At 34.2% G+C, this 15,002-nt stretch overlaps 1 protein-coding gene across 1 annotated transcript; it reads left to right on the forward strand.

Moving 5' to 3' along the window:
• Window positions 1–10,697: 10,697 nt before the first annotated feature.
• Window positions 10,698–14,524, forward strand: LOC143620588 (serine/threonine-protein kinase PBL34-like). The gene is made up of 7 exons (XM_077092252.1): window positions 10,698–10,769; window positions 11,011–11,176; window positions 11,606–11,931; window positions 12,698–12,833; window positions 12,999–13,135; window positions 13,218–13,341; window positions 13,845–14,524. Exons 2-7 carry the CDS (start codon window positions 11,026–11,028, stop codon window positions 14,366–14,368), a joined length of 1,398 nt encoding a protein of 465 aa, XP_076948367.1. The 5' UTR covers window positions 10,698–10,769; window positions 11,011–11,025; the 3' UTR covers window positions 14,369–14,524.
• Window positions 14,525–15,002: the final 478 nt, after the last annotated feature.

Below are 15,002 nucleotides of genomic sequence, written 5' to 3' on the forward strand. Positions count from 1 at the left end.
AATTCTAAGGAAAGTTTTGCTTATTTTCCATCAGCCGATTGCATTCAGATCTTTATCTCCTTATTGTTTTGTAATCTTGAATCTTAGCCCCACATGTTCCCTTACGTATACTTGCTAGAAATTAGTTTTATTTATTCCAACTTAAGAAATGGGTTGTTTGGAGTTTAAGGGTTAACAAGGTGCATAGGGATAATAGAGATTTTATCATAATGTGGAACTGCCAATCATTTATTCATCATTCTTCTAACTGGCCGGGGTTTGATTGTTCGTTGGGAAAAATATCAACTTCTTAGTTTTCAACTTTTTGATTGTGGGCTAGAGGGTTGATAGACGTCCCTACATTGCTATTATTGATTGTCTATAGGAATATTTTATACTCATCTAGACATCTTCTTTGATATAGGTTTATATGTAGCTCCATGTGGTTGTGAGTTGTGGTTCTGGCAATAGTTGTATTACACAAATTTCTTGTCTCTTTCTCCTTTTCTTTTTCTTAGCTATTCCTAGTATTTTCTTTTTCTAAGGTTGGATTTGAAGGTATTTAATTTTTTTTTTGAAATACCATGGGTTCATTTGTGTTTCTTTAATTTCCATACTCATGTTGGTAATGGAAAAATTTTGGTATGCTTCTATTAAGTTATTTATGCTATTAATTAAAACTAATAACGAAATCTAAAATAAACCATATAATATTTATGGCTAGAATCTTATCCGTATAACTAACAAAGAAGTAAACATGTTGATTTCCTAACTCTTATGTTTAAGAATACGTATTATTAAAATATTAATGTTGCTTAAACCAGTGGCTCTGATACCACTTCTGTCACAGCCCCCGAACCCATACCTCGGGAGGGGAGACGTGAACGCGAGTGGTGGTATAAGTGTTTATTATTTAGCAGCGGAAAATTCATCAGGGCCGCAGTTAGGAAAAATTATCAGAGTGTAAAACACCATGATTTTTATTTCATCAGGTGGGATAAAACTCATTTATCCTTAAAAATATTTTATAGGGATAAACCCTATTTTACAACAAAAACATGTTTTCTTTATTCTGGTGATAAGCCACTTATTTAAGCTGGAAGGCCCACAGGTACCATTCCTTTATCTTTATCATCTCACATGAAACATGTTTTAAAATATTTGATCAGCGAAAAATAGTACTAGTGAGTACATTCATTTATAATGGCACATATACAATTACAGCATTAAGATGATTTTACATCGGCCTGCTTACAAATTACCGAAAGGTACTTGTCACTTGACCGTATCTATGACTGTGGTAATATTACTTATTGGCTAACACTTGTCCAATAAGTAACGTGTAATAGCCCAGTAGGCAAGCCTTGTATACAAAACCCCACAATACCAGTAGTAACCATCCCGTAAGTATACAGAGACATAATCACTGTAATGTATTTTAAAATAATTTATAAATATATTTGAAAATATTTAGACAATCTATCATGGGTTTTGTAGGTTTTGAAATCACCATGACAGTGTCGGAAAAATAGTTGTCTCACGCAAATGTGAGTGTTATAAAAACTTGAATGTCTCACCTTGCAAGTTTACGGTTTACGAGCTTCCTGGTATTAAGCACCTAGGTTAAATACCATGTAGTAAAGCTATAATATAAACCAATAATCATAATGATAATCACGAGATTAGAAACTTTACATGATGACACAATGTCTTACCTTACTCAGGTAGAGCTTTTGGATTCGTGTATAAAAAGCTTCTTTCGATCGGATAGGATATCGTTACGACTACTAGGGTATTATACCAACATCCTTAAGAAAATTTGAGAGAGAGAAAAATTCAGAGCAGAGAATGAAGGCTGATTTCTGCCCCTTTTATAGCTGATTTTCTGACCCATCGGGTACCGCGATGGGTTCAATAAACAGGCGTCGCGTACCGCGATGGGTTGATGAGTCATCCCCATTTCTGACGCGTGTCAGGTGACGTGGCAGTCTGCGTAACTTCCACGTCACGTACCGCGACGGGTCAATTTGGGAGCCTGTCGCGTACTGCGACGGGTTGATTTTCTAAAAATTCTAATTTTCCACAAAAATACTAAGGCGGCCCTTAAGCGGCTCCGCGAAGTGCAAAGTGCGCCATCAAAGCGCCACATTGCGCCCATCGCACTTCGCCCGTGCCCGTGCCCGTGCGCGTGCGCGTGCGCGTTCAGGTGTGACGCACCCTCCGCTAGGACCACTTGAGAGTAACCTATCATATAAGAATATTACTATGGAAACTCACTTCCTTATAAAGAGCTTCCATTTTCTTTCAAGTTTCTATGTGGGATCAAATTCCCTTCCATACTTATACCCATGTGGAAATTCCATATTTTTCCATCTTTCAATGTGGGATGAACCCATCCTTTCATTTATTCAAAATGGGGTATTTTCATTTTCTTAGTTTATAATTTTCATTATATGTTTTGGAAAATTTGGAAATGTTACACTTATATATAAAGAGAAAACAAAAGTTAGTGGAAAAAGTGTGGAGCCACAAGAAAATTTTAGGCAGAATATTATTTTTAAGTGGAGCCGCAAGAAAATGAGAGAAACAGGACGGAATGTTTCGGGGAAACAATAGCAGAAGTGGAGGCAACCAGGAAGCATTGATCAAAGAGTTTTGGTGCACTATTCGGTTCATTATTTGTCCGGTTTTGAGTTTTAGACATTATTTTCTTAATTTAAGAATTGTTAGAGATGAGTTATGCTACTATTTATTTTGATTCTTTTATTATTATGTGTAGCTAAACTATTTTCACTACCTATGTTTTGATGAATATTGTTTTTGTTTAATGATTTATTTGGTTTTGATTAATCACACAACGTGATTATTATTGAAAAGCTTTATATAGTTTGATCTTCGATGTGCTAAAACATTGTTTTTATATAATTATTGTTTGTGATTCCGCGTATGACTTTGATTGATTGATTGTGTGTCATTTGGTTAGGTTCTACGTTTAGGTCATAAACTGGGTGTTTTTGATCTTGTCATGGTTAGTACTACCATAGGAATCTTGAGTGTGATTAATTATTAAAATTCAACAGGTTCACCTTCCTAGCGACCGAGAGGTAATAGGGAGTCCGTTTGTCTCGTTTTCTTTTCGGTTAGGTTAGAATTGTTCGAGAGCGAATTTTGGTCTTGTCTGATTTAGTTTTGCGTGCAACTAAGTATCTTAGATCGGGTTAGATTTTGTTACCCCTTTATCCCTAAAATTTCCCGTACCAATTCTAAGCGGGATTTTTTGCCGTTGAGTCCGAGAGGAGATGCGTCATAAGGGTGCCTTAGTAATCTTTATCCCAGTACATTTATTCAATTTTCTTAGATTTGCGAGGGTTAGTTGGTGAGACCGAGATGTGATCTTGCGAACTTTAATGACCCTTAGTTGATTATTTACAGATCCCGGTGTCGTGTGATTAGTTAATTCCATTAGCCGTTGAACTGTCAATAAAATTCTTGCCTGGGTAGTCGTTTCTCTATATTTGTCAAAACCCTGTTAAGTTTCGTTAAGTCTTTTAGTTAGTTTCGCTAAGTTAAGATTAAGTTAGTTAAGTTAATTAGTTTAAAATAATTAATATAAAATCAATTAAATATTATTATGTAGGACTTTGATTAGGGTTTATAATCTGAGCCGCTCTCACGTGTCTTCGAGTTCGATATCCGAACTTTCCTTATCTTTGCTATACGCGACCGGTACACTTGCCGTTTGTGTGAACTAGGATATATTGTTAGGTTTATAAAGCTTAGTTGCGATTCGTGTTTAATTATTTATATATATTTTCGCACATCAAGTTTTTGGCGCTGCTGTCGGGGACACAGTTTGAGGCGATTAGAGAACGATCCGAGTTTGGGGTCTTACCTGTTTTCTTTTTTAATTGCCTATTTGTTTTTAGTTTAATTTTAGATTAGCTAATTTTAGTTTTTCTTTTCAGTCGTATGCGTCATACCCTCTCACAAGGACTATCAAAGCTTGAATCGGCTGATAAAACCGAGAAAGTCCAGCCTGAGAGAGAGCGTTTTTTTTCACCGACAGGTTCTGATTTCTTCTTCTTCTTCCACTTCTTCTAGGGCTATGAACATGAGCGACCAACCGCCTAGGAGAGTAGTAGCTGAATATGGTATGCCGACTTTGAATCCTCATTTTAGCATCACTTTACCGGACGGTGCCTCCGCTGGCAACTGGTCCATTCCTGCCACGTCATGCAACTCATCAAGACCACAATCCAATTCCAATGGCTAGAGAGAGAAGATCCTACAAACCACATCGACATGTTTGTTCTAGGGCTGAGCACGGTTTGGTTCGGTTCGGTTTTTAGGTGAAACCGAAACCGAAAATTCGGTTTTTTCATATATAAAAACCGTTCGGTTTCGGTTCAGTTATATTCGCTTTTTTGTCTTGTTTTGTTTTTATCGTTCTATTAATTGTTTTATGCAACTAGTTCCTATGTACAAAAATAAATATTAACATTTACTATTCCTTTCACAAACTCTAATTTCTCTTACAAATCTATTGAACCAACAAACTCCTAATTTGTTTCGGTTGTTGTCGCATATGGCTTAGTATAAATATATTTAACAATCATATAAATTATTTATTTTAATATACCAAGTTAATCGGTTCGGTTCGGTTTTTTCGGTATTTTTGAAATGGGTAATCGAACCGAAACCGAAATTTCGGTTTTCCAAAAAAACAAAAAAAAAACCGTCGGTTAATGCTTCGGTTCGGTTTTTTCTGTTCAGTTTTTGGGTTAATTAGGTTTCGGGTATTTTCGGTTTTCTGCTCACCCCTAGTTTGTTTAAATCTGCGAAAATTTCAATATCGACAATATGAAAGATGAAGCCATCTATCTCTGTCTTTTTCCCTATGCACTTGCTGGAAAAGCCTACACAAAACCCAACAGAACCCAACATGAAAAAAGGTTTTGGGTCGGCTGACAGGACCCGTTTTCCTAAACAGGTCAACCCGAACCTGACACGTTTAAAAACAGGTCCACCCGAACTCAACTCGTTAAAAAGTCGGTTGACCTGTTAACCCGTTTAACAATTTTAGAGAAGCTAATACTTAGATTATTCATTTTTCATATGTCAATTAACTTTTAAAAGTAAAACTAATTTCTTGTTACACTACTTTTATCTGCTTTTTACTTCAAACATCTTCATTTTATTAGTTTTGACTATCTATTCTTTGGTTACTTCATTGATTTGTTCTTATCTTGAGATAAATATGTGAACGTAAGTTTGTTAATTAAGAATGAGAGATAAACAATTATATTTATCCCAAATATCTTCCATCACGCAAGGTGTAATAAGCTTACAGTTGATTAAACTTTAAAAGGTATATTAAAAGAAAAACCATTTGCGAAAGTTATTAACAAGTTTTATGAATAAGAGTAATTAATTGTTTGATTTATTACTAAGTCAATAGATATTACTCATATTCGTATCTGAATCTAAAATGGGTTGACCCGAAGCACAAACCGAACATGAAACGAATTTTATTGGGTTGACACAACAAGACACGAATATAATTATGGGTTGGGTTAGGGTTGAAGAATCTCAACACGCCAACCCGAAACCCATCAACTCGTGAAGCCGGCAACCCGACACGATTGACACCCGTAAGTAGAACAATCCAAATGTTTTCACATTGTTTTCATTACATTACAGTGATTAAGTCTTTATAGACTTACGAGATGCTTACTACTAATATCGTTACTTATTGGACAAGGAGTTAACCAATAAATATTATAACCAAAGTCAAAAATACGGTTGAGTGATAAGTAACTTTCAGTAATCTTTAAGCAGACAAATGTATAAACATCTTAATGTTGTACTGTAAAAATGTGTCATTTTCAAATTAAAGTACTCACCAATATTTCTCGCTAATAAAATGTTTTTAAACATGTTTCAGGTGACTTGTTATGAAAAAACAAAAACAGTGTCGCGAGACACCTCAACTTAAATAAGTTGGCTGTCACATAAATAAGGAAATATATTTTGTATATTAGGATGTATCCCTATAAAAATTATGTTTGTATAAATATTGGTTTTATCTCTAGTTTGTGAAATAAATCACGGCGTTTTTACACTATGATGATTTTTCCTATCTACGGTGCTAATGAAACTTTGTGCTGTCAAATATTTTAATAAACACTGGTACCACTACTCGCGTTTGCAGCTCCCAACCGAGATATGAGGTCGGTGGTGTGACACCAGGTGATGAGATTTTATTGTAAAATCAGAAAATATATTTCTATGGTATGAATCTATTTACAAGAAATATTTTTTGAATGCACAGACTTGTCTAACACGTCACCTGTTACACTTGGTCCCACACTCATATTTATTTTCTTTTTCCTTTCTCATGCCCTTAAGACCATCCACAATGCAACCATATGCCCTTCCCATCTACCCATTGCCACATAAGCTACTCAACATCAAAACTTCTCCTTTACAAGGGCCATTATCATGTAGGTTCCACATCTCCTCTCACAAAACACCATTTCCTTCTCCCTTTTTAAGCCCTTGGCTAAGGGCTTTTTCCATTCTCTCTCATCTCTCTCTCATCCATGTGATAAGCCATGTCATCAAAGGAAACTAAGGGCCTCTTTTTTTCCTTTGCATTGGAGATGGTCTAAGTTTTTCCTTTCTCCAAGCACCCTTGCTTTCCACAGTGTCAAGGGTATAATTAAGAGTATGTGCTGCCCATATTTTACGGGCGCCTCTTAATATTGCTTTTTGCTAGGCTTCAATTTTATAATTTACCGTATCTAATTTGGATACTTACAATTTACCCCCTATTTTATTTGCAAAATACCGAACTTCTACTAATTTTTGTTTAAATAAGTGTGTAAGATTTATATATATACCAATGCATTTTATATTTCAAGCAAAAACGACTTTCTCCACAGTTAAAATTAGTATGCATACAAAAAGTTGGGTCGTGTGAATCAGCCAAATACTAATGTGAAGTTTATATATATTAAATGGTGTAAACGAGCCGAGCTTTTTGGAGTCGAGCCTTGCATGGGACACATGTTAGGCTCGTCGAGCCTTGTTCATTTTTAAGTGTTTACGTCTTTTGGACTTCGATTTATTAATTTCATGCGGCACAGCCGAGCTCGAGCCGAGCTTTGGCTCATTTAAATACTAAACGAGCTTGAATTGAGCTTTGGCTCATTTAAATACTAAACGAGCTTTGGCTCATTTATGTTCTTTTAAGGTTTTTCCCCTCAAAATATATATATATAATTAACTAAAATGTATATAATTTAAATTATAAATAATCAACAAGCCAAGCCGAGCCCAAGCCTGAAAAAACAACCTACAATATGAGCTCGAGGTTTATAAAAAGAGCTCGGAACGAGCCGGGCTCATGCTCGAGCTCTTGTAAGTCAAATTGGGCTGAGATCGGACTCGACTTGGCTCATTTACACCTCTAATATATATTTCTTTATTTAATAAATGAAATAAAATGTATAAAAATATGATCAAATAAGTTAAATAAGTAACACAAACAATAATTTTTTTTTTATCAATTTTAGTTTGTATTTATAAACATTTTTTTATTTTGCTTAATTTATTAGTTAACTAGTTTGTATCCCCCGTATTACGGGTTACTTTACATTATTCGTGTCTAATATTTATATATTTTTATGGATTTTAATTTTATATATTGTAAGGAAGTTAATAACATACTTAGGACTTGTTGATGAAAGAGTTTTACAAATAAATCAGATGTTATAACCCGGTTTAAAAGCTATTTGGTTTTGGTGAGACCCATGACCTCTTATTTTTTTTACTGTAAAATTGTTTTTATAAATAAATAATATATTTTTTTAAAAAAAATCATATACTAATTTTTAATATATCCCTATTTTACAGGATTTTCATATCAAATATTTGGTGAAATTAATTTTTATTTTAATGAGATGTTATAACACATTTAAGGGCTATCTGGGTTTAGTAAGACCCATACCCGTAAATTCGGGTCAAATGAATGAGAAACCTCCATTTACAAATAAAACAATCTGCAGCTTGAGGAATGTAAGAATGTTTCGTTTATATATATATTTAAGATTTTAGTTGGTGTTCACTCTTTTAACATTTATTTGTTACATCCAAAAGAATCTGATAGCTTAAGAAATGTAAACATTGCTTTCTACTGTACTTTGGTGAATCCTATTTCTTAACGGCGTTTGTATAATTAGGTGGGTATAAATAATTTTATCTTCTAATGATCCGTCAAAACTTAAAAACTTGTCTTGTTTGTTAGACTTAAGTCACATGAATATGTACAACAATTCCAGCTTATCTTTGTTCAATCTTTACGATCTTTAAATTAAAACAACATAACAATTACATGATATATCGGTATAAAATTTGTTCAATAGCAGTTTACTATTTTATCAAATATATTAATCAATTTAAAGTATAGAAACCAAGAAACAAAAAATTCAAATAGATCAAATACAATTCACTTCAAATAATACAAGGCTTGTAGCCTAGGAGTGACAGATAATTTATATTTAAATTTCAATCTGATTAATTATAACAAGGTTTTTAATCCGCACGTTGCCGCGCACGAGTTATTTGTTGTTTACCTAAGCTTCAACATTGTCATAGATGCAACTTTTGTATCAATGATTTTCATTAGTCAACTACTAACGATATGATTTTCATTGTTCACTTAAGAAATTTCATCAATCATATACAAACGGCTCACATGTATAGATGTAGTTTAAATTTGCAGCACCATAAGATTGTTAAGAGTACGCGATGGTAAAGTGCATATGCTTATGTGCAATTTAAATTCCTAGTGTTTCAGTTGACTTTTTAAAGTCATACGATGAATATGTATTTTAGGCAGCTTAGTAGCTTCATTGTTTGTATGCACTTTGCAGCACTATCATCATTTTCATAAAGACAGGCACTATTAGTGGTAAATAAAAGTGCACCATTTCATAGCCATATCAATTTGCACAACCTGTGGTTTCCTACTATTGTCAATAATGAGGATTATACGACTTAGAAATATAGTAAAGTGCAATTAAATAAACAATCAACAGGAAAAAATATTCGCTATGCGGATAAGAAGGTTAACAACTTAACATGCTTCCATCAGCTGTGTATATTGGATCCACAAATACCTTTACTTGCTGGACAAAACAGGTTGGCTCGGACTACGCATCATCCTAAAACAGATCACAACAGTAGTAATATGAATACTCATTTGCCTGCACAAATTAAGCCACAATAACAACATCTTCAAGTGTTAACATCAAACTCCTCTAATAGAAAAGTAAATTAATCCACGTATACCTTTATTGTTGTACAAAATGGGTCAGGTCAGCCTATGTATCAGCATGCAAGGGAAAAAAAATAAAGTATGAACTTTAATTTTTATAATAAACTATTATGGCAAACCTCTGTTTTTCTAGTTTGATCACCCAAAAGTTGTGTTTTCCAAATGCTCAAATTAGGGGGACGAATCAGCACCTCAGATCTAGCCGCCTGAAAATTAATCAAGAAGCCTCAGAGTTAGGTACGATGTATTTACAACAACGAAACGGTGAGGGCTAGTGAAGCACCACACCATCGCCATATACCATTCGCAACCATCAAGGACATGGTGGGGGAAACAAAAGAAACAGAGAAGATGAAATTTATGAGAGAAATGAGATGAGTCTGAGATAAACAAGTGTGTTTGGCTGAAAATTGATTATCAAAAACGAGAGGGTTACGTTACGTGTGTGGTAAATCTTAGAGGCTGACACAAAAATGGTTTTTGATATATATATAATTAATTTTTAAGATTATCGTCTAGTGATTTTTACTAGGGGTGACAATTTTGATTCAAACCTTTTTAAATAGGTCAATATGAGTCATTTTAAATTCTATCATTTTATTTTTGGGTCAAAATAGGTTTAAAAGTTCAAAGAATTGGGTCGATTTGGGTTAGCGTTCTAAGGAAATGTGACAGGTCTCGGATCGGAACCGGTTTTCATACAAGACAGATTTCGACACGAAATGGGTTTCAGATTAGAACGTGTTCAGTTCTAGTTTTAAGCCAACACGAGTTTTCACCCGTGACGGGTTGGGTTTTGGTTTCTTTTTGGTCGATTCGGGACTCGTTTTTGTTCGCTTTTTCGGTTTCGGTTCGATTCTCGTTTTTTTTTTAATGGAATGAGGTCAACGTAGGAAACATTTAGTGTTTTTACTTTTTTTGTTTATGCTTTATATTTTGAGCTATAATTTTTTTATTATTATTTTTGAATATTTCTTTGAGAGTTTTTGATCTTTATAGAAAACCCCTCAAAAAAATTAAAAAAAATAATAAAAAAATCCTAACTTAAAATATAAATAAAAAACAAAAAATTTAAAAAAACTAAAATGTTTCCGCCATTATTCCCGTTCGTTAAAAAAAAAAACTCGAAACCCGGTTCGACCCTAACCTATCCCGACCCAAACCAAAACAACCCTTTTTTTAATTGACCCGTTCTGACCTAAACTCATTCTAACTCAAACTCGTTTTGACCTATGACTCATTTCAACCCATGACTCGTTCGACCCGACCCGACCCGACCCAACCCAACCCATTTGCCACCTCTATTTTCACAACACTATCTACATTACCCTCTATTTGTTTAAAAAATCTATTATACATATGTCACCTCGTTAACAGATATAACTTTGGTGGCGTGTTTGACACTTTTTGTAAAGCTAGGGTCTACTTGAAAACCACACAATCTAGGTAAGTATAATTCCCTTCTTTTTAATATTAATTGATAGAATTCATTTTGGGAGGATTGAATTGAAATGGACAAATGGTCATTCTTCTTTTTGTGGGTAGTAGACATAACATAAACATAATAGCTAGGTAGTTAAGTGGGTGCTTTTGAACATCTCTCTCTTTGTTTTTGCTGTATGCAAGTCAAAGTTTCAAGACAATGGGTTTTGAATTTGGATCCAAACCCATCTATCTGGGTTGAATTTTAGGGTTTGTTTTTAAAGATGGAGTCTTGGCATGTTGTGAAGAAGAATAATAATAAACATGAAGAATGTGAGGAAATTGGATGTTGGAGCAGGTGGAAGTTGATTGGGAGTTGTGTTTCATCAAGATCTAAAGTTGATACTTCAATTAGTGGCATCAGTACTCACTCTGGTTGCTAACTTCACTTAATCCCGTCAATTTATTTTCTTTTTTATGCACTTTATTATTCATCCAATTAATTTAGGGTTTTTACTATATTATGGTAATGCTAACTTTAGGCTTTAATCAACATCTCTTGTCGTCTGCTTGCCTTCTGTTTCCATGTAAACGTTACTCTTTAATCAATGGAAGGCAATTATTTCGGGTTTTTCTTGAAATCGATTATGATGATGCTAAATTGAATGTTATTTGATAATACTTGTTACTTTCTTAATTAGTTCTTGAATCTTCAGTGGTTTGAATGTTATTTGATATTAGTTGTTACTTTAAAGTTTAAACCCCGCTTTATGATCAATTTGGGTTTTTTTTTTCTGTAATCTTGAAATTGATAACGACGATGCTAATTTGAATAATTGGTATGCGTTTTGGCTTTTTTAATAGAAAGTAAATTGACAAACGATACTAGCAAAGATCAACTGGTGGTGTCATCAACTACCACAAGTACAGTAGAAAGCAATGCATCCACCCAAAGGTTTGAAGATGAATTAAAAGTGTCTTCTCGCCTTCGGAAATTTGCGTTTAATGATTTGAAAATGGCAACACGAAATTTTAGACCCGAGAGTCTTCTTGGTGAAGGGGGGTTTGGTTGCGTGTTTAAAGGATGGATTGATGAAAACGGGACTGCACCGGTCAAACCAGGCACTGGGCTCACGGTTGCGGTTAAAACTCTGAATCATGACGGGCTTCAAGGCCATAAAGAGTGGCTGGTTCGACATTTTCCATATGCTCCTTTTTATTATTAGTATTGTTACTTTTTTAAAATTTGGAGGTAGCAAAATGGGCAGATTGGCTGATGGGTTTAGTCTTTTAGGGGTGTGCATGAAACCAAATTGAATCAAACCGAAATAACCGATCCTAAACAAAAAACCGTTGGCTTGGTTTTATATATTTATAAAAATGAACTTTTGGTTCGGTTTCGGTCCTGCATGTAATTAAAAATAAAAACTGAACCGAATTTGTGGATTTTCATTTTTTACTAAGAATCTTATGTAATTTATAAGAATTTAATAAATAGTGATCCCAAGTATTCTATCCCAAATGTATTGTAATCAATTAATTGTTAATTAACAAAAATATTTAGGCCCAAATTCATTATGTTGGGCCATTTTTTGGCCCAAAATTTCAAGCCCAAATGGCAAAACCGAAAAAATCGAAGCCCGAAACCGGGCGTTTTTCAAAAGCTTAGAAACGGAATATTTAGTTTTTGGTTCGGTTTGAGCCTAAAACCGACCCATGCACGAACGTCTATTCATGTTCGCTCGCTTAATTTATTGAACAAACGATGTGTCTGTGTTCGTTCATTTTTTGAAGAACAATCTTCCCGCCTAACGGTTCACTGAGCATTTGGTGCGTTTACAGGCCTAGTTATGCTGTTTCAATATTAATCTAGTTTTTTGAATAAAGCGATTCAGATATGCATAATCCAAACTGATTTGTTTATAAGTAGGCTGCTTAAATATGTGTTATTGGCAGGCGGAAGTTAATTATTTAGGTGATCTCATTCATCCAAATTTGGTTAAACTTATTGGTTACTGCATTGAAGATGATCAAAGGCTGTTAGCTTATGAGTTCATGCCGCGAGGGAGCTTGGAGAATCATTTGTTTAGAAGTTAGTTGGTTGCTTTCCTCTTATTATTATTATTATTATTATTATTATTATTATTATTATTATTATTATTATTATTATCATCATCATCATCATCATCAGTAAACATAATAGTCTTTTTAATTAAGATGATTTTATTTGAATCATTAATCTTTCTTAATTTTGAAGGGTCTTTACCTCTACCATGGTCAATCCGAATGAAAATTGCACTCGGGGCTGCAAAGGGGCTTGCTTTTCTTCATGAAGAAGCAAAAAGACCCGTGATTTATCGTGATTTCAAAACCTCCAACATTTTGTTGGATGCGGTATGCAGCACAAACTTATCAAGCATTTGATTTTTCTTGAGTTGTCTTAAGTGTTGGTCTTTTTAATGATCCAAATTTTCAGGAATATAATGCAAAGCTTTCTGATTTTGGTCTCGCCAAAGACGCCCCCGAGGGTGATAAAACCCATGTTTCTACTCGAGTCATGGGGACATACGGTTATGCGGCCCCCGAATACGTAATGACAGGTTTGACTTTTTATCCTTGACTTTCTGTGTTTCTTTTGTTTTACTTAGGGGTGTGAATGGGTCGGTTTTGTGCTCAAAACCTCAAAAACAGAATCAAAAACTGAGAACTCGGTGAAAACCGCTTAGTTTCGGTTTTACTGTTTAGGTTTGAAATTTTTGGTGCGAAAAAAGCCCCAAAATAATGAATTTGGGCTTAAATCTTTTTGTTAAGTAATGATTAGTTAATTATTATACATTTGAGCGTAAATATTTGGGTTACATTGTTTATTAAATTCTTATAAATTACTTTTAAAATTCCAAATCTAAATGAAAGTCCATACATTTGGATTGGATAGGATTTAATTACATTCAAAACCAAAACCGAACCAGATATTTAGTTTTTACAAAATCAGAAAACCAAATCATCAGTTTTTGTTTGTTTGGGTTCAGTTATTTTAGTTTGTTGGTTACGAATCCGTTTTTTTGGTTTCATCAATTTTTATTTGTTTATTTTTTTTGTGTAGGACATCTCACTGCAAAGAGTGATGTATATAGTTTTGGTGTCGTTTTACTCGAAATGTTGACTGGAAGAAGGTCGATGGACAAAAACCGTCCAAATGGTGAACACAATCTTGTTGAGTGGGCTCGACCACATTTAGGAGAGAGGAGGAGGTTTTACAAGCTAATAGACCCGCGTCTCGAAGGTCATTTCTCTATAAAAGGAGCCCAAAAGGCGGCCCAATTAGCAGCCCGTTGCCTGAGTCGAGACCCGAAAGTCAGACCGCTCATGAGTGAGGTTGTCGAGTCTTTAAAGCCATTGCCAGCTCTAAAAGACATGGCCAGCTCATCATATTATTTCCAGATGGTCCAATCTGAATGGGTCGGGTCGAGCCCGAATGGCCGTACCGGGGCCCGGGTTCAAAACGGGTCACTTTCTAGAAACGGGTCGATGCATCCAAGAAGCCTGTCAATATCGAGTAGCACGCGTGCGTCACCGTTTCATCAGCAGTTGAATCAAAACTCACCGAAGCCGAATGAGAAGAGTTGAGAATGGTGTGTTTGGTATATGATACTTGTCGATTTATTTTCGGGTATTATTATTTTTTTCTCTTTCTAAAATTTAGTTGTAATTGTCTAAAGCAGTATAAGAAACAGATAGGAATCAATGTTGTAGTGATGGATTTAGAGTGATCATGGCAGTGTAATTTATGAGCTGTGAAGTTGGACTTGAAAAGATCGTACAATTTCATATAATAATAACCAAGTTTGAAAAGTGTTCTAATTAGGTCATTCAACTTTAAAAAGTGTTCAAATTAAGTCATTTAACTTTCATATTTTATTAAATTAAATGTTTTAAAATGTTTTTTTAGCTTTTTTCTTTTTTTTGTTTCACATAAGAAATCTTTTTATCTTATTTTTGGATGTTAACATTGAGTGGCGACGTGAATTTTATTTTTTATTTTTGAATTTTAATATGATTATAGTTTTTTAAAATTTTCTAAATTTAACTACATATTGCAAATTCTGACCTCTACATCTTATCCTTCATTTCTTTCTTGGCGCACAAAAAAATCTGTGAGACTATTTAAAGATTTAGTGACCCGATATGGGAAAAATATGCATGAACGACTTAATTGGAACACTTTTAAACTTGATTATTATTCTATGAGATATTCTCTTTA

This window comes from Bidens hawaiensis, unplaced genomic scaffold (assembly GCF_021521415.1).
Source record: "Bidens hawaiensis isolate Kalapana, Puna unplaced genomic scaffold, B.hawaiensis_p1.1 tig00002617_1, whole genome shotgun sequence".
NCBI lineage: Eukaryota > Viridiplantae > Streptophyta > Magnoliopsida > Asterales > Asteraceae > Bidens > Bidens hawaiensis.

Bases quoted from the DNA above. Each gene is read 5' to 3' on its own strand.
- LOC143620588 (XM_077092252.1), top strand. From the start codon at position 11,026: ATGGAGTCTTGGCATGTTGTGAAGAAGAATAATAATAAACATGAAGAA. The intron at 12,834-12,998 runs GTTAGTTGGTTG...TTAATTTTGAAG, and splicing joins GGAGAATCATTTGTTTAGAA to GGTCTTTACCTCTACCATGG. The intron at 13,342-13,844 runs GTTTGACTTTTT...TTTTTTGTGTAG, and splicing joins CCCCGAATACGTAATGACAG to GACATCTCACTGCAAAGAGT.